Source organism: Guyanagaster necrorhizus (assembly GCF_019112545.1).
Source record: "Guyanagaster necrorhizus MCA 3950 unplaced genomic scaffold BT62scaffold_13, whole genome shotgun sequence".
NCBI classification, from domain to species: domain Eukaryota; kingdom Fungi; phylum Basidiomycota; class Agaricomycetes; order Agaricales; family Physalacriaceae; genus Guyanagaster; species Guyanagaster necrorhizus.
This window is the reverse complement of record NW_025064892.1, coordinates 90,885-113,230: the sequence shown is the minus strand read 5'-3', so window position 1 is coordinate 113,230 and position 22,346 is coordinate 90,885. Positions and strand designations below refer to the sequence as shown.

Genomic DNA, 22,346 nt, shown 5'->3' with positions numbered 1-22,346 from the left:
AGTAGATCAGCCTTGACCATGTTTTACCAATTGACAAGCATTAACACCTTTAAGATACTTGTTAACGAGGTTGCTTCCCTATAACGCGAAGAGTTGCGCTTTTTGCATGACGGGAAAACGCGAATGAATGTCAATAGCGTGGTAGTGTTTTCACTATTCTACCGTGGGCTTGCTTCAGAAATCAATCACAGCATCGAACTAGCATTACAGTACGGTAGGCGCCTGCTGCTTAATACTCGCTACCACTTATTTCGGTTCACCGAATTAACTTCAACAACTGTCACTGACCTCCGGCTTTCGATAGAGCTCGGCATATTTCATGCTATGCAATGCTCACCAAGATACAGGTGTTTGCATTAGATTCTTAACGGTTCTCTTACTCTAAGGACAGGAAAGTCTCGACTTCCGACTACATCTCTCCGCATTCTATGTGGTCTTCAACACAAATACTGATACACTCATGGCATCGCTCACCTGTGATCTTTACAAGGAGCTTAGGCCTGTTGTTGGGACCTGTGGCTACGTTTTCGATCTTTCTCAACGTCAACATACCATCTATGACTCTTCCAAATACGACATGCTTTCCATCCAGGAAATCGCATTTCGCCGTGGTAATGAAAAACTATAGACGTCTGGATTAGCTATCATAGTAATGTCCTTGCTTGCTTACCTGACATCCGTTGGTATTAGGACCAGAATTCGCCTACCAGATCTCGTCAGTGTTTGATTTTGACTGAGTCGCATGAAGGCGCACCATCGAGAGGAGACCAGGTACAGTATGCTTTTCTTGGAAGTTCTCGTCCTAAGTGATATGTTATGAGATAGAAGTACGCCACAGAAGTGCTCCGAAACACTCACTGGGAACTTATCTCCATAAATCGAGAACGACCCAGTACCGTCACCCTTCAAAAAGTCACCTCCTGATCGTTGATCAATATTTTAGGGTTTGGGTGTTGACATGTAGGTACCTTGACACATGAAATTCGGCACTCTGCATGCATTATTAGATCTACCCTCTGAAGAGCGGGTGGGGGGTCCTACACTCTAGATATGAAATGAACAACGGCAAATAATAATCATGTTAGAATCTCTGCTTGCCTGTGAAATGTAGCGTTCTTGTATCCTTGAGGTCGTGAGTTGACTCTGGCAGACGTGTCAGAGAAGGTAAATCAGGAAGAGCGCAGTATATGCACCTGTATTCACCGGTGCAGAGTTGCCTGAAGTTTTCAGCCGTCCTTCGCAGCATAAATCTGAGCAAAAGAGGAAGGTTTAGTCACTGAATATGCCCACTTCGGTACAATGTCGTTAAATAGCTCCATCTTGAGTCTCCCTGCCGGGGTCTCACCGATGTTGATATCCATGAAAACAACGGGTCGAGTCGTCGAGGCCATTATTGGATGGGCGGTGAGTGAAGGTAAGTAGTAAAGAAGATGCTGACGTAAAGGACCTGTAGATTTCGGTACTTTCGGGCCGACTCTAGTTTTTCCTCCTTACCATCCCTTGCCTTGCCTCGAGCATTTACTGTTAGGCTGCTTGCCGAAGAGTTCTATACCTCATTGGCCTTTTTATTGTTAGACTTTAATGAAGATGAGCATCTACCTTGATGGTATAGTATTCCCATCACAACCCTTGTAAGAACTTCGGTTCATTAACCACATATCTAGTAGATTGTCAATCAATTTAATGGCTCAATCAGACCCTAATCATTCTTACCATGGACTTTCGAATGGCTCAAGCTCCGAAGTGCCAATATTTGCGTCTGGTATATCCGAAACCGTCTTTTCCTTCTCATCTGGCTCCTTGTCTATTCTACCTCGCGAGAATTCATTGATTCTTCACCCATCTACCAATGATGACGCATCGAAGCCCCCTTTCCGAGGTTTTGTTTCAGGTACTCTCTCATTTCAGCATCCATCTGCAGGCCCAATGACGCCTGACTCCGAGCCTAACCCTTTGCGGGGTCCTTACTACCGATTGCCCCCAGAATCCAAAGATATTAACATATGTTACGACGACGACATCATCATATCTGAGCCGCTCCTTCCTCTAGTCGAAGCAAATAAGGAAGTTACGAAGGTTTTAGTCGACTCTAGTGCACAGTCAGCGCCATACCAACTTGTGTGCGACACTCTGCGGCTTCCGCTTCGCGAACAGTACGACAAAGCGCGGCGTCTTCTGAAGCATCCTCAATTTTCGACGTATCTGACAGTCTCGATGTACGGCACTCTAGAAGAATTCGAGATGACGCCTAGCCTGAGGTATAGTGGTCCCTTCAGTGTGTTGCGGCGCCTATGTACTTACTAGTGTCGTAGACATCGACCTTTGGGGCATATACCCACCGGCATACGAGAACCTGTTGATGATGCCTGTGTTCTATCCAACGGCGTCCAAAGTGTGGTAATTCTCAGCAGACCACAAGAGGAACACCAATTATCTGCAGTCCACATTGGCCTCCCAGCTGTGAGCGCATCATGCAAACTTACTTTGTCAGAAGCTAAAATGACCCTAGCCACCTTTGACATTTACTAGGCCTTGGGATAAGGCTAAACGAGGCGGTGTTAGCTCCGTGACTACTATGAAGCAACCCCTCATGTTCGCGACTGGTGGATATGACCACATCATTCACCTCTGGGAGGTGAAAGCTAATTTTTCTGCGGCATCTCCAAAGGCACTGGCGATGAAGCACAATTCTGTTGTACAATCACTGCTTCCAATCTGCGACACCAGTCATAAACTCATGTCAGGAGGAGCAGATTGCACCATCAACCTTTATGACCTGGCTTCTGAGCGTGTTGTGAACACCTTGAAGACCTCGAATATAATCTACAACTCTCATACGACGATTTCGCCCTTTTGCACTATAACAGAGGTGTATCTTTGTTTCTCTTAACATGCGGGAAACTAACTCTACTCAAGGTATCACATCGAGACCTCCAGTTCGAAATACGAGATCATAGACTTGTACCAGAGATCCCAGTTCAACGATTTGGCCATGCCTGCACACAAGTCAGTGGTCGTTACGTTCGAGGTTTGCTTCAAGTTTTAATGCATGCGCTCCAATGCTCAGATTTTTATCTAGGTGCATCTTTACCGTCAGAGGGACTATTTGCCTGCGGAGACAGGGATGGAACTGTGCGGTTATGGGACCTCCGCCGTTCGAACAAAGTGATAAACGAGGCGCGTACAGCCTGTATTCCTCTCGTACATGTCTAATATTTTATTCTAGATACCTTGTTCCCGTGGCCAAAAAATAGTTCAGGTGGTTCCGTGCGCTGACTCAAAGCTGCTGGCCTGTTCTGAGAATGGCCAGATCTCCGTATTGGATTATTGATGGCCGATGTTCTTGGGGGTGGAGGGATACTGCCTTTCGTCAAGAGCCTTTATTAAAGTCCAAGTGTTGTACACTGTCGAATTTGAAGGGCACATCCAGTCACGTAGTAACGGCCAATTTGCGGCGTCCTTTTCCGGGGAAATAGTCCTAGTCTTCTCAGTGTTATCGCACAGGACTTAGGATCGTTGGAAACTGATTCTTTTAAGCATCTGCATGTTATTGAGTGATCGTGCAGCAGACGTCACAGAAAATACAGTATTCGGAGGAGGATTGTTGTCATGTATTTTATGTGGGGGGGGGGGGGTACTTGAATTCTCTCCGCGAAGCTCGATGCAGCCGACTGAAGTGCGTGCTCAACGGTCAGGCCAACAATGTAGTACCCTTCAGTCGTCGCTTGTGGGCGGTTTTCCGAAGACGTCCATGATTTCTTGTTGAACTTCCTAAACAAAGGTTTGTAATGCCCCCACTATTGAAACAACACCGCTTGTCACCTTGGACGAAAAGTCAACGCCAACCTTCATGCACTCCTCATTGACCTTTTGAAAGGCAGCCCTAAATTCTGGATTCATGGCAAGCTTGATCATTGCCACCTTGGACGGTGGTGTTCTGTAGTCAAGCCCTAGTATCTGTAAGCCCAGGATACTCAACAGAGTACAATACACACCTTGTTTTTTAATGAAGACGATGAAATCACTTAAAGCGCGGTATGCATCGGGGTTGTCCCGCAACGCCTTGAATACCGTTGTGTTCTGGAACTTTTCAAATTTTGCGAGGTCTTCCGGTGACTCGGATGAGGGTGTAGCGAGACGGCGAACACTCGTCGAGAAGGGGTGTGGAATGTAGAGAGCACGGTAGTGGAAAGGCCGTGCAATACGAACGGTGGTGCCCAGTATTCGCTGCATCGTCGTGGCAGTACAGAAGAATCTCGAGCGCGTCAAGGCCGGCGGCAGGCAACGTTTTGAGAAAATTTGACAGAATCGGCGACTTCAAATAGATGATGCAATTGACGAAACGAACTGCCACCATCTCCTTACTCCCTTCTTATCCATGTCCACAGCTCGCGTTCGCCGTGAAGAGGACGTACGACATGCAGAGGATCTTCAGACGGAGGCTGGAATACGAGTCTGTTTCATTCCGTTGAGCATCGTTTGTACAAGTCCAACGTATCTTTAGGTAGCTGCGCGAGCGACTGCTATTGGTCTCGGACTTTCTATCATTGCACACTATGCATGGCCTTGGTATAGGTACCCGTCTTTATCATTTCGTCAGGTCGTCCAACTGACCATCAGAAGACGACAACCAATGTCCTTTAAAGGCTTCCTTGTCACAACTTCTGGTGTCTTTGGTTTGGTATTCGGGGCTGAACATGCACTCCTTGAATACGAGGCGGAACGTCGCGTGCAAGAAAACGCCGTCCGCAGACAAGCCCGATTAGAACTTACTAGACGTGGAATCGTCCCGACAGAAACCGAAATCAACAAGTGGAGGTTAGCAAAGGAAGATACGGGAGAGTAGTTCATGACATCGGCAGCAAATGCCATTGAATTCTCATATGTCAATACGTTCCTATTAGTTTTCGACGATAACAGAATGCTGGGATATGTATCGATGTCCCAAATATGCATATTACTTGATGATTGATGCGTGCAGCGCTAAGTCCGATGGAATATGATGGCAAGTCAATTACAAAACAAAAACCATGATGGGCCATGCAGTATCACACCCATCCTTGCGGCGGGTATGATTGTTGTACAGACATACCTGGAGGCACCCAATGGCCCTCGTCATCCAGCTGAGGAGGTCTAGGAGGAGGTCCCGGTACGTATGGTTGAGCCGGAGGCCCCAAATTTGATGGTGGCGGCGGGGGAATGGGAAGGGGGTGAGCATTCTGGTGATAATCTCCAGGCGGAGGGGGAGGGGGAGGGATAGGGAGAGCTCCACGTTGATGACCCTGTCCAGGTGGCGTAGGTAGGCTAGCGCGACGTCGAGGAGCGTGAAGCTCATACTGAGATACAGGAGGCGGAGGTGGCGGAGGAACAGGTTGAGGTGCTTCCATATAAGGGTGAGGAGAACGAGGAGGCGAATCATTTTGGAGAAGCGGAGGTGGCGGAGGTGGTGCCGGCTGATAACCGTTGGTAGGCGGAAACATCACACTGTTCGCTTGTGACGGATTATACGTACCATACTGTGGTTGATTTACTGGAGGGGGGGGCGGAAGCACTTGAGGAGGCTGCTGCGGCTGTGGCAGAGGTCTTGATCCAGGTCCTTGGCTTGTGGACAGCGAAGAACTCGCGGGAATTGGTTCCTGAGACGGAGTAGGATAACCAGTATATGACTGCCGCAAAGGAGGATGCGACGTTTGGGGCAACAAATGAGGCATATATGGCTGCGCAAGGGGTGCTGGCGGTGCTGGCACATATGGATATGAGTACTGTGTTGTGCCCGGATATGGTAATGGGCCATCTAAGATGCTGGAAGATGAAGTAGGCAAAGGCATCAAAGCCGGAGTCTGAGATGGCATAGGCGTAAAACTTGGCTGAGGAGGAAAATGGTTTCCGTTATAAAGAGTCGGACCTGGTGTATGAGCCAAGGGAGGCGCGAAACTTGAAGGCTCGGAAGGATGAGATGGAAGGACACGAGAATGAGATGACAGTGGCATGAACCCCGAGGATGAAGTAGGAACACTATAACGTGGTCGCATCGTCGATTTGGCAAAGCTTGGTGTGGGAGCGATTTCATAAGGTTGTTGATATGGGGCATGCGCTGGGTACGGCAAACCAGGCGGTGGAAGAGTATTGGGAGGTATTGAGCCGTAAGTTGACGCGGAATCTGACATACTTGGGTCGTATCCATACCCTAATTCGGGAGGGAGAGACGAGGAATGTGCGGGGAGAGAACCACGAGATCCGTACAGATCAGGCGCGGAAACTACAGGCTGAAAACACGGTTAGAGCCAATAGACAGAACAACAGCCTATTCACTAACTGGAAAGCTCTCACGTCTCCTAGAATCAGACACGTTGAGGTGCCCAAAATCATTCACTACACTGCTCATGGATGTCAGTCTTCGCTGTCTTTCATAAGGAGGGTTATAAAGATCGAGTTGCGCCGATGAGCTCGACGGTCTCAAAGAAGGCATTGAAGATATCGACTCTGACTGTCGTCGATGATGATTGGGCAACACGCTCATGGAGACAATTCTGCCAGGGGCCCCGCCTTGACCATTAGGTGCCGATGATTCGCCTACGAACTCTCCCGGGCCGGCGTAGTTCTTGTCCTTGGGCTTGGGTTTCGTCTTCTTCACAGGAGGAGCTTCCTGTAACCAGTAATCAGGTGAAATTGGACGTGGTACTATTGCAGGAAGCGACATACATTGGAATAAAACGTCAACTCTAAGTAGACTTGACCGGCAAATCGTTCCTTATACATCAGGGTATAACATTCTATACACTCATTAATGAAGGTAAGTCAAAGAAAGAACGTGAGATTTACTCACCGTCCTGTTCTCCCTTGGTCAGTACCGTTGTCAGGTCCACCATTGCCTCTCCTACAAGCTCAGGCTCTCTGGCATCATCCGCGTAAACCGCGAGTTTCATCACTTTTTTCGTCTTGGACTTTGTTGTCGACTGTCTTAGTGGGGACCCATTCTTTGCGGGAGGTGAAGGAGTGCGGTTAGCTGTGCGAGCTAATTCGTCTTCAACATCCTCAAACACGGCAAACCGAAGCTCTTCGTCCCACTCTGGATGCTGGCCGCCGCGTTTAATTGTCTTTGTGCGTCCTTTTCTTCCTTCAAACTCGACAGAGCAATAAGGATCTTGCTTTCCTATGTGCCTCTTGTTGGTGAGATGATTCTGGAAGCGTCCTGTTAGCCGACAGGTGGCAATACAGGAGTAGAGAACGCACGGCTTTGACAATAACGACAATGAGTGTACCAATTTCGCGGGGTGTGAAAGACATGACAGTGGAGAAGAACAGAACACCAAGGAAAGAGAAAAAATCTGGTCTACGTTGAGAACATGAGCATGAGTTAGATATATAAAGGATTGAATCCGCGAATGGAGTTTGGGTACGTAACGTCACGTCACGGCATTTTGTGGTTTGATTTACATTTGACACAGCCAGTACAAAGACAAGTATTTTGCACGTTCAACAGCTACATAAGGATCAAAATTTCATGAATTATTGATATAAGCATGTTGTTCCTAGGTGGTGGAATTCATTGGCCTGGCTTGTAACTTACATCCTTGGAGAAAATCAAGCCAGGCTTTCGATCCGCCAGATCCAAGAGCATCCTGCACACATTTCCTTACGATCAGCCCATGAAAAGAGAAAATAGTCCGTTTGCTTACTCTGCGAAGTAGCTGTTTGCCCATGCGAACCAAGGTCGCGTATAGTCTGAAGAGTTGTATATTGACTGGGATTCATGGATCAAACCAAGTCCATTCGTGTTCTGATTGACAATAAGTACAAAGGCTCAACAATGCGCGTTATACCCACATTAGCGATTACGTATAAGGATTCAAGTATTTCCTCATCATTATCCGTACCAAATATTGCAGATATCTGGGACATTGGCCTAATAGAACCCCTTGAATGATCATCATTTTGACAGCAGGAAATACGCACCATGGGTGCCACGCATCAACATGTGGTCCGCTAAGACACAGCATCCAACTGTTAACCAAAGGAAGAAGGAAAATTTTCGAGACGCTTACCCAATGCCATTAAACGTCCTCCCCGCAGCATAGTATGGATTCTTCGATGAAAGCAGAAGCTGCCGAGTAGCTACGTACATCGGATCATCTTTTTGCAAGAATCCGAGATACGGAAGAGATAGCAAGGACTACACAAGATAACATCGTGACCTGGACGCAATTAAAGAGTCACCTGGAAGTGACTTACGGGTACATTCGCGTCGTCCATCACGTACCGAGCACCTAAACCTTAACAAGAGGAGGCGCTTAGAGCATATCCAGAATTTGCCACAACACACTCACCGTTCGTTTCGTACGCAAAAACACTGTCAACAACAGTATTTTCCCAGACCGAGTCACGGATACGCGAGCTCCATTCTTTAGCCAATGCACTTATGTTCTGTCCTTGGCCGGTAGTATCCAGTATAGTAGCGAGGTGATCTAACTCCACGCTGAGCATAGCATTCGCTGGCGTAAGAAATGCTTCCAGAGACTCAGGTTCAGGTAGTTTTCTCGAGAATTACTCAAGAACTCACCAAATACGCTGAGGTCATCTGAAGGACGATGATGGGTGCCAACCTGGTGCCACTAAATAGACAAATAGAGGTAGAATTTATCATAAACTCACCATACCTGTATACGCCTTTGGTTCACCGTTACCGCCATTGGGAACGCTAGGAGATAGCGCCCCGTTTCCGCCGGTCCAGTTGTAGTATGAGATGAAATTAAAGTCCTTATCGAATGTCGGCTGAGACTGCTCGTTAATAACACGAAAGATCTGGTCGACAGCATAAAACCCTTGGAAAGTGAATCATCAACTTTGCATTCAAGAAGTACGCCAGTAAACTGACAGTTGTCATTCATAAATGACTCATCCTTCGTAGCATTATAAAAGATCCTGGAAAGCTTCAAGAATCCGCATAAGGAGTCGATCTCATACTATGAAGTTGTTATCAACAAAAGTATCGAACTTTTACAAACGATTCATGCTAACCTTGCATTCGAAAACTGTCTGATTGTTCACAGGTCTTCAGTTCTGCCTCAGTGAAGTGCTGATAAAGAAACATCAACAGTGCTCACGGATTTACAGTGACACCGTCCGCATAGTCGTTATGAGAAGGGGCAAGGCCACTTTCTGGGGGCGGCTGAAATGCGCCACCTACCCAACCATACAGATCAGAATAAAGACCAAACTTCAGAGAAGGACTTACAATATGGATATTCGGCGACGTATCGCGCCTCGTTGTTGATGACAGCCTTGACGAGAGCGGCCAGATCAGGGTCGATAGAAAGCAAGGATCCATAATGAGCAAACTGCCGGAAATTGAGTGGATGGTGGTTTAGCATGTAAGATGCAGATACTACCTGGTTAGTGGTATCACGTAGCCACTGAGCCCTGAAAGAGGGAGTAAGCTATAATGACACGTGTTAAGAGCCGTGCACAAACGTTATATCCTAAAAACGTGAGAATGAGTGCCAAAAGTTATGCTTGCTGTCAGAAATTCGAACCCCAGTTATGATGAAAGCCAAATTCTCTGTCTTCGAAATTAGATCATTCGGACACAGAGGGAAAGATGAACATGTAAGCTCACTCCATTGTAATACCTAACTGTCGTGTCTTTATGAAGATAAGCGCGCTGGAAAAAGAGCATAGGATACACAGACAGACCTAAAGTGTTAGGGAAAGTGTTTTCGAACAGTCTCGCGAGATCAGGATCTTTCAAACGCGATTTCATATCTTCAATGACTTTCTAGCAGGAAAAAAGGTGGTTATTTTCTATCTCAAGCTCAGAGGAACGAGACTTACCTCGACAGCGGTACTGTTGAACGTGCGACAGGCTGGATCAGGGCGCATGTACGGTAAAGCCAAAGGACCGATAGATGGGTTTCCCTGCGAGCTCTGCACACGGAAATGCCGTTAGTATCCGAATTATGTGTTTTCTAGTCAAGATTGCGACTGGCCTGTGCATACGTGGTATAATCGGGGCATCGCGCAAAGGCGTCCTGGAGGGACGTCGTCGCTAACAATGCATTCGACCAAGAAAATCTCATGGAGCGTAACAATCTGAAAGTAAGTGTGTGCCGGATGTCCATGGTTCGGTCCATGTTATATAGAAAGAACCCAATGCTTGCATATGGTTAGGGTTCACGAGACGTCGCTGTGATGGTTCTCGTCAGATGAGCTGGCAAGCCCATCAGAATCTTTGGAAATATTTCGAAAGAATCAACACTGATATGCACCGTATGAACGATCATTCAGCTCTACTGTATGTAGGAAATGTCCAAGTATAAATCCAGTACCGCCGGCAGGCATCACTAAAAGAGGAAGGCTGCTGAAAGGGGCCTTGTTTCTCTTCTGCGCACACCATGTCAAAAAGGGTCAGAATCTACTCTCCCGAGGACCTCAAAGGACATGTCGCGGCCTCTAGCTGTTGGGTCTCCTACCGAGGAAAGGTGTACGACATTACAGGATTCTTAGCTGACCACCCTGGCGGCCAAGATGTCCTTCTTCGTCGTGCAGGCCAACCAATTGAGGACGTCATGAATGACAAGAACGAGCATGAGCATTCGGAGGCTGCATACGACATGCTAGAAGAGTTTCTCATTGGAAGAGTGGGCAACGAGGAGCATACCTGCTCTCAGGGTGCGTAATGTCATTAGTCTCTTGCAATAGCTTCTAACGTTAGCTCCTTAGACTGGGTCGCCGACGAGGATTTCCATCCAGAAGACACCGACCTCAAAGCGGATTTTGCGAAGAATGGGTTCTTGGATTTGAGCAAGCCTCTGCTGCCTCAGGTATGGTATGCTAACTTCAGGTATGTCTCCGTACGCTTTCTGTTCTTCGGCTCAACCATCCCGCAGCAAAAACTTTTACCTCCAGCAAATCCATCAACCCCGGCATCTGTCGTATTCGGCTCGGCTGTTCGGGCCAGCCTATCTTGAGGTATATTTGGTCCTCAAAAATTCTGTTGGACGGTACTCACAGCTCTCATAGGTGTTCACAAAATGCGTGTGGTATGCGGTGCCACTCGTCTGGATTCCAATCACGATGTACCTTGCCCTACGTTCAATCTTGCAGTTCAGCATGCCGCTGCCTTCGGTCTTTGTGAACCCCATACTCCCTCTGCAATTCCTTTCCCAAGTCCCCCAAGAGTCCTATACGAAATTTGCGATCTGCTTCTTCATTGGAAACGTCATCTGGACGATATTGGAATACGGCATGCATCGGTTCTTGTTCCATCTCGATGAGAATCTTCCCGACAAAGGTCCATTTCTTACTCTACACTTCCTCTTACACGGCGTGCACCATTATCTTCCTATGGATCGGTACGTAACCCTGAGTGCCATTTCGTTGGTGAATAACGTTAATGACGTTAGTGTACAATATTTAGACTGAGGCTTGTCATGCCGCCGGTCTTGTTTACAGCGCTTCAGTTTCCCTTCACCCAGCTGGCATACAAACTCTTCCCCACTCCGGTGGCAAATGGAATTATAGCGGGAGCGTTCGCTTTTTGCGAGTATTGACTTATCATCGGACTTCTAAATGCTGATATCAATCTTTGTAGATGTTATCTATGATACTATGCATTATGCGTAAGTGATAATATATCCCCTTGACCCAGTTGACCGCTAACCTGAACTTGCAGGCTTCATCATACCGACCTTCCAGCATACCTGAAAGAACAAAAACGATACCACCTTGCCCATCACTACAAAAACTACGAGCTTGCCTTTGGTGTAACTAGTACGTCTATTTTCTGTAGACCGAGACACCTTTATGACAGGTTGTTGTAGGCAAGTTCTGGGATCATGTCTTTGGCACCGTTTTGCCGCTTTAAACCAGTATTTTCTTGGACGATAGACCACGTATATACGATCGGACTCACCCATTTTTTTACATCTGACTCATTGGACTCATTCTCAGGCTATTGTAGACGACCAGTATTAATTCATATTTGCACATACCCAAGATAAATGAGCCCCCGAGGGGTCTGCATTTCGTGTAGGGGATGACGTAGCAACCTGAGCCAGGGGAACTTACGCGTCATAGTATCGAAATCATGTAAGTTGTTTTGTTATTCATGGTACAGATCTTCCTGTTCACTCAGCTTCGCACTGCATTGCATCCAGATCTCGAGAGCACAGCGAGAACAACTATTGTGCCAAATCGTAGAATCTATCTTTGCTGACACGGGTAATCATCTCTTGCAACTTGCGGGCCTGAAGGCGATTGCTAGAATACCATCATGCCTTGATCTTGCGGATATATCTTCTAATGGTCCTTGTCATTTTCGGTTCTGGGTAACTTGCGGGGAAGTGCTTCTCCGCAGGAAATACTTCCCTCGCATCGATATATTTCAGGACCAATCGACCCTACGTCTTGTTTTCAAGGTATTATCCTTCTCTGTACACACAACTGTAGCTTTGTCATTGCTGGTCGAATGAATACAAATATAATCAAGGATTCGTTTGCCGCGTAACATATTCAAGCAAGTTAAATACTGTTTAGTACAAGTACATCATATTATGAACGTCCAAAATGGGATGCTGAAAGGTATTATAGGCTATGCTAATTCTCCCCGAGGCGCCCCAGGTAAACGAGGCGCTAAATCCTTTGCCTGCGCGGCTTGTCTACGCCTACGATGTTCAGTTTGTCGCACTTTGACGATTCAAGTCAATAACCACAGTGTCCAATTCAGCAATGGCACGTACTGGTAAAGATGTCACGGTGTAGGGTAAAACGCTGATGAGCTACAGACGGTTTAGGCGTCGAAGGAGAAGCTGGAGAAGGCGATGACTTCGGTGACATGGATTTCTTGTCCTTCTTGCCCTTGTCGTCATCCTCGTCTTTCTCTTTATCTTTCTCCTTATCCACCTTTTTCTTCTCCTTCTCCTTCTCCCTCTCACGCTCTGCCTTCCTTTTCTGCTTCTCCTCCCATTCTTCTTTCACCTTAGCAATCTCATCCTCACTTAGAGCCGGTTTAGCAGGTTCTTCTTGCACAGCTGAAACAAAGCCTCTGTCGGTAAGATGGGTTTGACACGTGTAAAGAAAGTCAACAGCGTTGATGGTGGCTAGACAGGCTGTAGTCGGTTTGTAGCAGACATAGCAAGCCTTGGGTGTCCCTGTGGTCTATGGTCAGCTATGTATACAGCTGTTGACAGAGAATGGCAAAGATAACGTACCCTTTTGTAGTACAGATTTGTAAAGGACATGATGATGTGAAGGCAAGGATACTGTGATACCCGAATCCTATTTAGGCAAGAAGCGTCCTGGTGATGCGTCATAAGAGCACACCGTCGCGCGCAAGATGACCCGGTCATTCATCTTTTCAATAGCAAAAAAAAGGAATCATCCCCGTCTCTTTCAAAACGACGCGTAAAATTACGTTCAAGGTATGAGATATTCCTGCGAAAAGGCTAGCACAAGAAACTATGTATATACAGGAGCAACCGGATCCAATCGTACCCAAAAAGAAATAGCCGGTCCGATTGTCGACATACAAAGTATTCAAATTTCGCTGACTTACCCACATCTTCTTCTCTCCAACCACCATCATGTCTGACACTGGCGGCAAAGTAATTAAGTGCAAGGCCGCCGTCTGCTGGGGTGCTGGCGAGCCTCTCAAGATCGAGAATATCGAAGTCGCGCCTCCCCAGGCCCATGAAGTCAGGATTCATATCCTTCACACTGGTAAAGTGCATGTCGGCGTGCGGGCAATAGCAATACCATTTATCGGCTTTCCAGGAATCTGCCATACCGATGAGTACACTCGCAGTGGCAAAGATCCCGAGGTCTGTCTTAGGCGGCATTCCATGAGATTGATATGCCTTATCCCAGCTCAATTCAGGGTCTTTTCCCCGTTATCCTGGGTCACGAGGGCGGAGGGGTCGTAAGAGTGCCCTTCCGTCACCGCCGATAATTTTTGATCTTTTTTGATAAGGTCGAATCAGTCGGACAAGGTGTAACCAATGTTGCAGTCGGTGACCATGTCATCCCGCTCTATACCGCCGGTGAGACGCGCGCCTCCTCATCTAATTATGTGTTTCTAATAACGAACAGAGTGTCGGGAGTGCAAATTCTGCAAAAGCGGCAAAACCAACCTTTGTGGGAAAGGTATACCATTTCGTATCGAGTAGCCGTCATGGCCTCATCCCTGCCTCTAGTTCGCGCCACCCAAGGCAAAGGTCTTATGCCCGACAATACGAGCCGCTTTACCTGTAAGGGCCAACCTATCCATCACTTTGTATGTGCCTTCGCATTTGAGCCGCGAACTGCTCTAACAAGTCCAGATGGGCACATCTACCTTTTCGCAATACACCGTTGTCGCCGACGTGTCGGTCGTTGCCGTAGACAAAAAAGCACCTTTGGAGAAGGTTTGTCTACTCGGATGTGGTATAACCACCGCATGGGGCTCTGTTGTAAAGCAGCCCGGAATCAGTATGGTCTCCTTTGTATGTCTATGTACGGTCTTCTGATATCTCTTTCGTAGAGGATTCGTCCGTGGCAGTCTTCGGCTGCGGCGCCATAGGTCTTGGAGTTGTCAACACGTCGGCCATGGTAGGCGCCAGCCGTATCATTGCCATCGACACCAATCCCGGCAAAGAGGCTTGGGCAAGGAAGTTTGGAGCGACCGATTTCATCAACCCACTCCAGCTTCCTGAGGGCACTCGTATTCAGGATCATCTCGTCGAAATCACCGACGGCGGCCTCGATTACACGTTTGATTGTACTGGGAATGTGAGTTGCGTCTTGAGGATGAAACCATTTATTGATCAAAATCAGGTGCATGTTATGAGATCTGCTCTTGAGGCTTGTCACAAAGGATGGGGTGTCTCGACTATCATTGGTGTTGCTGCTGCCGGTCAAGAGATCTCTACACGACCGTGAGTTGCCTGTTGCCGCGGCAAACAACTTTATCTAACGCTAGTGATCTTAGTTTCCAATTGGTAACTGGCCGTACCTGGCGGGGGAGCGCGTTCGGTGGTGTCAAAGGAAGGACTGAGATTCCTGGTCTTGTTGAAGGTGATTCAGTAATGTTGTTCGGTGCTTCTATCGACTGACCTCTATTCAAAAAAAAGATTATCTACAAGGAAAAGTCAAGATTGACGAGTATGTTACTCACTATAGGAAGTTTGCTGAAATTAACGAAGGGTTCCATGATATGCATGTGAGGTCACTATCATTTCATCCAGTCCCCATCTTCATTTATGTCTTTAGGGTGGCGAATGCATCCGTTGCGTCGTTGACATGTCTTGAGATACACAATAAAGATTTGCGACGTAAATGTATTAGTATTATGAATTGCCGAATGCAATTGTATACAACAAATTTCGACGTACTTTCAAGAGAGGGAAAGCCTACTTCATTCCACCTGTATTGAGCGAAGGACATTGGCCAACCTCTCTTTCCGCAGTGGTATCCACAGCATCTCCGTACCCGATGTGCTTTGCTCACCTAGAATCAGATTATGGTCCCTGAACTCTCCAAGTAACGATCGCAAGGCCGTATCATTTGTCGCAATGAACTCATCACGGGCGGCGTTGAACAACATCCCGTATCCCATCGCGAACGGTTGCATATCATTCGCCGGCGGGCCGCCAGCTTCCTCTACCGCATCAAGCTGCTTCTGAGCCATAAGCACAAACAGCTTCTTGGCTTTCTGCGTGACAGACGCTAAGACATGGGCTGCAGCGGTCTCCGACATGTTCGTGGCGTTCGGGATGCCCAAACTTCCTGCATCACGCTGCTTACGAGGCCCGCCCCCATGTGCTCCAGATATTGACGAGCGGTCGGCGTATGTTAGCTCAAAATCATATGGAGCAAGGGTGGTCATGTCGTGCCAGAGCCACGTAAAGCCCCCATCTCCTCGAGAAGATGCCTCGCTAGAAGACCATATAAGTGGCGCGTTGATATGATCTACGGATGCCACGATATGAATACGAGGATTAGAGGCCAGAAGGACGAGACAAGCCTTGGACTTGGTGGTGCGAAGGCTGGGAGAATCGATGTTATGAATGATGATGTAGAGCGGTTGTTTTTGTGATGGCTGGGAGAAGAACGTGGCTATCCGCCGCGCCTGGCTCTCAATAGCGGCAGAAGACGCAGGAAGGGAGAGGACACCAGGAATGGCCTCGATAAAATTGAGTAAGTCCTTGATGCTGAAATTAGGCTGAAATCCGTTGGCTACGACGACATGTCCCACTTTGGAACATCGCTCTACCGCGAACTGGTTCAATAGATTACGCTTGGAGCCGTACCCGTAGCAGAGCACATTAAAACCTTCTTTCAGCTCGCGTAAAATCCTGGTGAACAAGGCGTTTCGTGCTTCGGGATCTGTCAAGAGTATCGATTTAAGTTGCTGGTCGGGGAGAGTGGCAATGGCCTCTGTATATTCCGTTGATGACAGCGGTGGTATAAGGGAAGAAAAAACGTTGGCAGAGGTCTGGGGTCGCGAGCTGGTGTGGGTAAAGTACGCGTCGAAGGAAGTCTGTACGATGATGGGCTGGCCCCGTCCTTCGTCATCCTGTGCTTTTCTTTTCCTAGATTTGGGCGCCAGAGGAATGGCTTCAACATCGTCTTCGGCCCCCGACGAGCAGGGAGCATCGTCCTCGCTGTCACTGGAATCGGAGCCGTGATGCATGGGCGATGCGGTAGAAGCTGTGCAGAGAGTGTGTCCCTGTTGTACCAAGTACTTGCTTTCACGTGGGTCCGGCATTCGCTGTACTACGACCTTACCACTACCCAGAAAACGAGCCTGAGAGCAGGCAACGACATGTCATCCAACGACCTCATTGATGCCCAGTTCGACCGCGCAGTTGAGATTGTCCAGGGTTTGCCCAAGACTGGCCCTATCCAGACGGACTATGAGGAGAAACTGACGATGTACAGGTAAACAATTCGTAGTCTATTATTTCACCGTGCTTCTGACACCCGTTTTCTTAGCTTGTACAAGCAAGGTGCTCGTTCTCTTGTGATGCATTCGTTCTCCCTGACTCGTTCCTACAGCAACGGTTGGAAATGTAAAGTCACCGCGGCCCGCAATGTGGGACATGTTGGGGCGTGCAAAATGGTCGGTGTCGCTGTACTCCCATTGCGATCTATTTCTTATCGGCTGGAGAACGTAGGGATGCTTGGGCTAAACACAAGGATTTAGATTCGTATGAGGCAAAGTGGCTGTACGTAGACGCCCTTCTCAAGGTATGCCTTATTAGAAATTTTGCAGTCATGTACTCTCCTGACTGCTGTAGGTTTTGCGCAAATATTCCGACAAAACAGTTGCCAAGAGTCTCGTCGAGGAACTGGAGGCGTATGGAGGCGACCCTTTCAATCTTGTGATGAGCGGTAACAATCCTCACTGATTCAGTTTCCAAGACATTTATTCTTTTTCATGTAGGAACCATGTCAAGATCCAGAGCATCCTCATCGTCAAGTTCTACTGCTTCAGATGAAGTTCATGCATCACCATACATCCATCAAATTCAATCACATTCTGTCCATAGCCAACAGCGAGACGAAACAGATTCTGGTTCTGAAGTAGACGACAGCGCAGATGAAGCTGGCGAGCTTCCGAATCTTACCCCAGAGCAAATAGAGATGCCTCAACCGAACCGACCCCAATCTTCCCTCTCTTCTCATCGATACAGAACACCCATGACTGGATCTCTTGCCATATCTCCTCCTCCTGCTCACGGTGGTGTCCCTGTAGCTCAACCATTACCTGGATTTGAAACCCCATCCGCTTTCGGCGACTCCCCAACCCCAGCGCCGTCGTCTGTATATCCCACCAGCCAATTTTCCCAATCATCTCAGAACGAAATGACCGGCTCGCCACATATATACCCTTCCCATCCTCAATACCGCGGGCAATCCCAACCAATTCTCATGTCCCAGTTTGGACCTTATGTGCCAGTGAGACCTGCAACGCGGCCTACGCTTGAACGTGCTGTCGAAAACGTGCAGGCCCAGCTGGCTGCCATGGGTGAACGCATTGAGTCAATTGAATCTATCTACCTGCCGAATTCTCGATCTCATTCATCTCTCGGCGGACGTAGGCTCAGCCCCAGCTGGGCGGGGCCTCGGGGCAGTCTAGGCACAGGCCCAGAATGGGACTTTGATGATTTGGGGATGTGGTCTTTGGTGTTGAATCCTATGTCCAGAGGGATTGAGCAGCTCCGCGAGTTTACAAAGTTCTTCTCTAAGAACGAGCATAGATCCCCCTCTACGATAATTATACGACGTCTGTGTTTGGACGCGTCTTTCCTGTTATGTGTCCTTGCTTTTGTGAGGATCATGTGGAAAAAGAGTGGTGTGAGGAGAAGGGAAGTCACTGCTGCCCTTATCGTCCTGTGGAATGCTATACTAGGGACCAAGCATAGGACTATGGTGGATAAGGGTGTCTAGTTGATGTATTTGCGTTTAATCTTGTACATGTGTGGATAAGGATAAGGATCTACAATGGAAGTATACCTCGTATTCTCGTTTGAAGAAAGGTGTTTTTACGTTTCATTAATGAGAGCTTCAAGGTCTCCAAGCAGAAGCGAACAGGTGATTATTTGTCGACGAAGAACAGAGAGAGGATGAGGGCCGAGTTCGAATGAACGGTCGGTAGAGTCGGAGCCAGGTAGAAACTCCCACTCCTAAGCGTATCCCCAAATTCAGGTACGATGAACACTTTCTGATACTCCAACAACATTGATGCTAAGGTGTTGTGACATTCCCCCGGCATCCATCCTTGGGGAGGAGGGGGGGGAGGGTGGGGGCATGGTAATCAACCATCTCTTGGGGCTTGCGAATCCTATGGTCAGAAGTCGAGCGATCCACGTAGAGTGTCAACCACTCCTACACAAAGAAGAGAATTGCATCCATAGTACCACATCCGAGTTTCTCCGGTGTTTCGACACAAATGAATCAAACAGCCATGCATCACGAGATCTATATACTTCACTGATCTGCCTTTTCCCCGTCTGACCACTTCATGTCACAATTTTTTGGATTGCTATCGTGAGAACTTCCCAAGAACGGGTATTCTAAGGTTCTCTCGCGAATGCTTCCCTGACATTCCACCCGTTTCAACTCAATTTAAACCTTAAAATAATGACCATCTTGGTGGTCATATGCACCCTGTGTATGTTCCCTGAATATTTCATGCTACATCATGGTACGTATAAAGGCCACACTTGTACTACGTGACAGGGTTTTAATTTCGTTCCTCAATGGATAACACCCTCATACAGCGCCCTACTCTCGAGAATGTACGGATCCGGACTCCCCGTGATGCTCTAGTGGTATTCCATGGGGTAGCACTGAATATCCTCCCCCTCATCACGCGTCGGCTCAACATCGAGGAATGGAGGGCGGTTGTGGCCGGCAACGTGTATGTCTGGGAGGAGCGTGGCGTCAATACGGAGACGGTTGGGCTAGGCCTGGAACGATGGTATGCCGGTTACCTGTTTCGTTCAGAGCAGATGATTACATTGTCTCTAAGGACGGATGGGATGGCATGGGGACCAAGTCGTATGTGTCAGATCTGTTCGCCATTACCTTGCATTGAAAAACTGTGGCGCTGTATAGGCATTCGTGATGTAATTCTTGGCCCCATTTCATCGCCTGTGCCCAGTTGACGCTTGCCTTGCAGGAATTCTTGTTCTATCACCAGAAGAATCCGGATGACGATTGCGTGCCCATTACTCAGTCTCCGCCATGGGCACGATTAACGAGGTTCGACCGATATATACTTGGCTCCAAAATCTGAACTAATGCACTTACAGAAGAAATGAAGAGTCATCCCATTTTCCAGGATATTCTGTATCATCAACATTCCGAACCTTGCCTGAAACCAGAAATCTCATCAAGCAAACGTACAGCGTTCACGTCACCCTCCCCATAGATCGATCCAAAGGCATTACACGGAAGTGGCACCTCAGTGAGCCGCTTGTTTCATGCTTCCTTATTTGTTTTAGCTCAATAAGCATACCTAGCCGCCTATTTCAGTCAAGAGACACTCGAATCTCTCCATACTGTGGAGTCTATCCAAGGAATTGGAGGTGCGCTACCGCCTGAAGGATGGTTTCGAAGTGCAAGGACAACGAAAACATCCCGTCGCGACAATCAGAGTCCCAAAGCCTTGGCTTATCCTCCCCAGCGGCCCACACGTCACGGTGAAGGGGATGAAGATGATTGACTGGGCTCCCGAAGGTCTGAATGAGGAGAACTATGCCAACTATGAGCCCCGTGAAGACGATTCCCGTGAATGTGCCCCTCCAAGTAGTTATGAAGATTGTAGACGAGGCCAACGGCTGAGAGCTCGAATCAGGAGCGCCCTGACATGTCGTAGTATGAGAGATCGCTGGTCTACGCTGTCGACCACGACAGTCCTTGGTCGTCAGCGATCAGAGCATAAAGAAGAGGAAGAAGGGACAGCAATACTTTCTTGCTTCATGATAAAGTTCCATTAATGTAAAATTTCGATTCCCATTGTAATTCACCGCAATATCGTAGCTCGTCGCTTTGTCCAAGAACCACATAAGCGGCTTCCAATGGAGATGAAGGTATCCGGTTCCAGAGGAACCCCCACAGCTGTAACGAAGGCAAATAATGCAGCTAGGTTACGGAATGTTGTATTGTAGTCTGCTCGAACAGTCAAGAGCGTCCACGACAGTATCCATGGCTGCCTCGTTTAGAGCTTCTTCGAAATACCGTTGTTTGAACAGATTTGCAAAGTGATCGTATTGAGGAAATTTTTCCTGAGCCTCAAATGTGTGTGCAACGTCGAGGACTTTGCGAACGACGCTGAGTGCCACTGTTGCGTCCTGAAATTCGTTGGAGGACATAGTACGATGGTAGCATATTCATCTAGTGTATATCTGAGAAAGTCCAAGTGTGCCTGAGATCCTTCGGTGTCATATAGGAATGCTTAGGGCATTGAAGTGTTCCTCCTGTAATTGTTGGGTGGATTAATCCACATCAGTCGTCGGAGCCTCTGTGGTAGACAGCGAGTGCACGTCGGTCTACCAAAGTCGATTCTGCGTTGTGATAAGAAACGGCGTGAGACGCGGTGCACGATGTCCTGTTGGGGCGGGAATAACAAGTCAAATTCTGAGTCCGAGATATCATAGTCGTCTGCTTGCTTTGTTTTGAAGTGATATCGTTTATGTTGAACTTCTGTGGCATGAAAGTGGATTTTCCTTGCAATAGGAAAATTGAAGTTAAATACGAAAGCATGTGCGACTCGGGGTCGTACTGTTTTGGGATCACTTCTGAACCTTCGGATAGAAAGGCTGTGGCATATTCCAAGTTCGATATATTTCTCCTGTTGCCTGCACAAAGTAAGATGTTCCTTGAACATATGTCTCTGTGAACATATGAAGCGTTGTATAGATATCTCCACCTTGATAGACTTTAGAAGACAGAAACAGACAGATAGAAAATATTTGTACCTCTGAAAGCGTGAAGGAGCCCATCGAGGAGTATTTTCTGATTCTGGAAACCTTGTCTAGAGGACATCAACATCAGAGACACGCGATAGTGTGTCGTCCAGTATACATACAGACGCTGTGGACCATGCAGCCGACTTGGACCAGCTGAAGTGCCTCCTACGGGGTTCGCAGTATTCGAGTAAACAGATGTCTGGATGTCGCAGAAGAGTTTGGTCGACGTTTTACGTCTTACATGAATCACTTATTCTTCAATCCCAGCACGGTGGCATGCTAATGCGGTCTGTATAGTGACGCAAATAACAAATCATCGAGCTACATAGGGATGAAATATCGCCTTACCTTGTGATTATTTTCACATGGGTACGATTTTCCGTACCAGGCGGAAAACTCGTGGTTTATGACTTGGGCTCCTAGACTCACACAACGCCTAGTGGAATTCAGATATGAACTGTCCGTCGCGACCTTCAGAAAGCGAGGTTTGCGTTGGCTGGGTCTGCATTACCACATTCGGATTGCGATCCAGCAAGGGTTTCGCCTCTTCGACAGTATCCGCGCCGGCAATTGTTTCAAGCCGTTTGAAGACGCTATTCTCGTTCGTTCCTATGTATGGGTCGATAGGGAAGATAGGGAATAGTGTCCACCGCCCGTGTGGTTGAAGGTGTCCAGTAGTTTGTAGACGAGCGATTTGTGTCTAGTTGACGAAGTAGGAAGGAAGGAATCCGAAACGCATCCGGAGATACTGAACGTAGATGGAGAATGTCATCCCAGATAATATTTCTGTGCTCATTCATAATGGATCATGCATGGGCACTGCTATCAGTAATGCAGGGGTATTGGGAAGTGTCGTTGATTGCAACGGAAACAACAGTGGGTATTGTAAGACCG

At 47.7% G+C, this 22,346-nt stretch overlaps 14 protein-coding genes across 14 annotated transcripts; 6 read left to right on the top strand and 8 right to left on the bottom strand.

Annotated features, from left to right (window-relative positions):
* Positions 1–409: 409 nt before the first annotated feature.
* On the bottom strand, positions 410–1,391 carry BT62DRAFT_980851 (uncharacterized protein; the record flags this gene model as incomplete). Its single annotated transcript, XM_043189544.1, has 7 exons — positions 410–426; positions 475–622; positions 671–703; positions 755–802; positions 859–920; positions 1,204–1,235; positions 1,291–1,391. 7 exons carry the CDS (start codon positions 1,389–1,391, stop codon positions 410–412), a joined length of 441 nt encoding a protein of 146 aa, XP_043039371.1.
* A 1,199-nt stretch (positions 1,392–2,590) lies between these two features.
* Positions 2,591–3,331, top strand: BT62DRAFT_980850 (WD40 repeat-like protein; the record flags this gene model as incomplete). The annotated part of the gene is made up of 4 exons (XM_043189543.1): positions 2,591–2,869; positions 2,917–3,028; positions 3,080–3,177; positions 3,227–3,331. 4 exons carry the CDS (start codon positions 2,591–2,593, stop codon positions 3,329–3,331), a joined length of 594 nt encoding a protein of 197 aa, XP_043039370.1.
* Positions 3,332–3,618: 287 nt separating this feature from the next.
* On the bottom strand, positions 3,619–4,279 carry BT62DRAFT_1076288 (uncharacterized protein). The gene is made up of 3 exons (XM_043179199.1): positions 3,996–4,279; positions 3,823–3,950; positions 3,619–3,771 (listed from the first exon to the last, which is right to left on the bottom strand). Exons 1-3 carry the CDS (start codon positions 4,231–4,233, stop codon positions 3,715–3,717), a joined length of 423 nt encoding a protein of 140 aa, XP_043039369.1. The 5' UTR covers positions 4,234–4,279; the 3' UTR covers positions 3,619–3,714.
* Positions 4,280–4,335: 56 nt separating this feature from the next.
* Positions 4,336–4,976, top strand: BT62DRAFT_1076287 (uncharacterized protein). The gene is made up of 3 exons (XM_043179198.1): positions 4,336–4,453; positions 4,505–4,575; positions 4,624–4,976. Exons 1-3 carry the CDS (start codon positions 4,379–4,381, stop codon positions 4,844–4,846), a joined length of 369 nt encoding a protein of 122 aa, XP_043039368.1. The 5' UTR covers positions 4,336–4,378; the 3' UTR covers positions 4,847–4,976.
* Positions 4,948–7,410, bottom strand: BT62DRAFT_139122 (uncharacterized protein). Its single transcript, XM_043179824.1, has 5 exons — positions 7,234–7,410; positions 6,827–7,181; positions 6,703–6,773; positions 6,317–6,646; positions 4,948–6,266 (listed from the first exon to the last, which is right to left on the bottom strand). Exons 1-5 carry the CDS (start codon positions 7,285–7,287, stop codon positions 5,049–5,051), a joined length of 2,028 nt encoding a protein of 675 aa, XP_043039367.1. The 5' UTR covers positions 7,288–7,410; the 3' UTR covers positions 4,948–5,048.
* A 5-nt stretch (positions 7,411–7,415) lies between these two features.
* BT62DRAFT_949749 (uncharacterized protein) lies at positions 7,416–10,296 on the bottom strand. Its single transcript, XM_043188117.1, has 21 exons — positions 10,266–10,296; positions 9,987–10,207; positions 9,832–9,924; positions 9,694–9,775; positions 9,617–9,642; positions 9,534–9,563; positions 9,472–9,479; positions 9,390–9,420; positions 9,236–9,338; positions 9,105–9,183; positions 9,019–9,052; positions 8,876–8,963; positions 8,653–8,822; positions 8,561–8,603; positions 8,328–8,507; positions 8,233–8,273; positions 8,046–8,173; positions 7,957–7,986; positions 7,828–7,906; positions 7,680–7,780; positions 7,416–7,622 (listed from the first exon to the last, which is right to left on the bottom strand). The coding sequence occupies exons 2-21, from the start codon at positions 10,128–10,130 to the stop codon at positions 7,547–7,549; spliced, it is 1,566 nt and encodes a 521-aa protein (XP_043039366.1). The 5' UTR covers positions 10,131–10,207; positions 10,266–10,296; the 3' UTR covers positions 7,416–7,546.
* Positions 10,280–11,927, top strand: BT62DRAFT_994280 (oxidoreductase). Its single transcript, XM_043190461.1, has 7 exons — positions 10,280–10,668; positions 10,720–10,840; positions 10,887–10,968; positions 11,020–11,351; positions 11,417–11,538; positions 11,591–11,618; positions 11,672–11,927. The coding sequence occupies exons 1-7, from the start codon at positions 10,392–10,394 to the stop codon at positions 11,817–11,819; spliced, it is 1,110 nt and encodes a 369-aa protein (XP_043039365.1). The 5' UTR covers positions 10,280–10,391; the 3' UTR covers positions 11,820–11,927.
* Positions 11,928–12,487: 560 nt separating this feature from the next.
* On the bottom strand, positions 12,488–13,265 carry BT62DRAFT_932209 (DUF1742-domain-containing protein). The gene is made up of 3 exons (XM_043186311.1): positions 13,209–13,265; positions 12,738–13,155; positions 12,488–12,684 (listed from the first exon to the last, which is right to left on the bottom strand). Exons 1-3 carry the CDS (start codon positions 13,236–13,238, stop codon positions 12,590–12,592), a joined length of 543 nt encoding a protein of 180 aa, XP_043039364.1. The 5' UTR covers positions 13,239–13,265; the 3' UTR covers positions 12,488–12,589.
* An 82-nt stretch (positions 13,266–13,347) lies between these two features.
* On the top strand, positions 13,348–15,357 carry BT62DRAFT_932207 (class III ADH enzyme). Its single transcript, XM_043186310.1, has 13 exons — positions 13,348–13,418; positions 13,470–13,716; positions 13,771–13,817; positions 13,874–13,915; positions 13,967–14,036; positions 14,086–14,139; positions 14,190–14,269; positions 14,316–14,463; positions 14,516–14,763; positions 14,809–14,909; positions 14,963–15,048; positions 15,105–15,193; positions 15,244–15,357. Exons 2-13 carry the CDS (start codon positions 13,581–13,583, stop codon positions 15,280–15,282), a joined length of 1,140 nt encoding a protein of 379 aa, XP_043039363.1. The 5' UTR covers positions 13,348–13,418; positions 13,470–13,580; the 3' UTR covers positions 15,283–15,357.
* On the bottom strand, positions 15,003–16,688 carry BT62DRAFT_139080 (origin recognition complex subunit 2). Its single transcript, XM_043179823.1, has 3 exons — positions 15,366–16,688; positions 15,149–15,277; positions 15,003–15,038 (listed from the first exon to the last, which is right to left on the bottom strand). Exon 1 carries the CDS (start codon positions 16,664–16,666, stop codon positions 15,389–15,391), a length of 1,278 nt encoding a protein of 425 aa, XP_043039362.1. The 5' UTR covers positions 16,667–16,688; the 3' UTR covers positions 15,003–15,038; positions 15,149–15,277; positions 15,366–15,388.
* Positions 16,689–16,737: 49 nt separating this feature from the next.
* Positions 16,738–18,587, top strand: BT62DRAFT_949735 (ACBP-domain-containing protein). Its single transcript, XM_043188116.1, has 6 exons — positions 16,738–16,914; positions 16,969–16,982; positions 17,032–17,095; positions 17,151–17,223; positions 17,274–17,367; positions 17,420–18,587. Exons 1-6 carry the CDS (start codon positions 16,799–16,801, stop codon positions 18,424–18,426), a joined length of 1,368 nt encoding a protein of 455 aa, XP_043039361.1. The 5' UTR covers positions 16,738–16,798; the 3' UTR covers positions 18,427–18,587.
* Positions 18,588–19,183: 596 nt separating this feature from the next.
* BT62DRAFT_968638 (uncharacterized protein) lies at positions 19,184–20,530 on the top strand. The gene is made up of 6 exons (XM_043188909.1): positions 19,184–19,459; positions 19,511–19,539; positions 19,597–19,607; positions 19,661–19,743; positions 19,794–19,948; positions 20,004–20,530. The coding sequence occupies exons 1-6, from the start codon at positions 19,239–19,241 to the stop codon at positions 20,204–20,206; spliced, it is 702 nt and encodes a 233-aa protein (XP_043039360.1). The 5' UTR covers positions 19,184–19,238; the 3' UTR covers positions 20,207–20,530.
* On the bottom strand, positions 20,507–20,855 carry BT62DRAFT_1006044 (uncharacterized protein; the record flags this gene model as incomplete). The annotated part of the gene is made up of 2 exons (XM_043177206.1): positions 20,507–20,601; positions 20,663–20,855. 2 exons carry the CDS (start codon positions 20,853–20,855, stop codon positions 20,507–20,509), a joined length of 288 nt encoding a protein of 95 aa, XP_043039359.1.
* BT62DRAFT_138937 (uncharacterized protein) lies at positions 20,569–21,693 on the bottom strand. The gene is made up of 3 exons (XM_043179821.1): positions 21,572–21,693; positions 21,462–21,517; positions 20,569–21,412 (listed from the first exon to the last, which is right to left on the bottom strand). The coding sequence occupies exons 1-3, from the start codon at positions 21,585–21,587 to the stop codon at positions 20,939–20,941; spliced, it is 546 nt and encodes a 181-aa protein (XP_043039358.1). The 5' UTR covers positions 21,588–21,693; the 3' UTR covers positions 20,569–20,938.
* Positions 21,694–22,346: the final 653 nt, after the last annotated feature.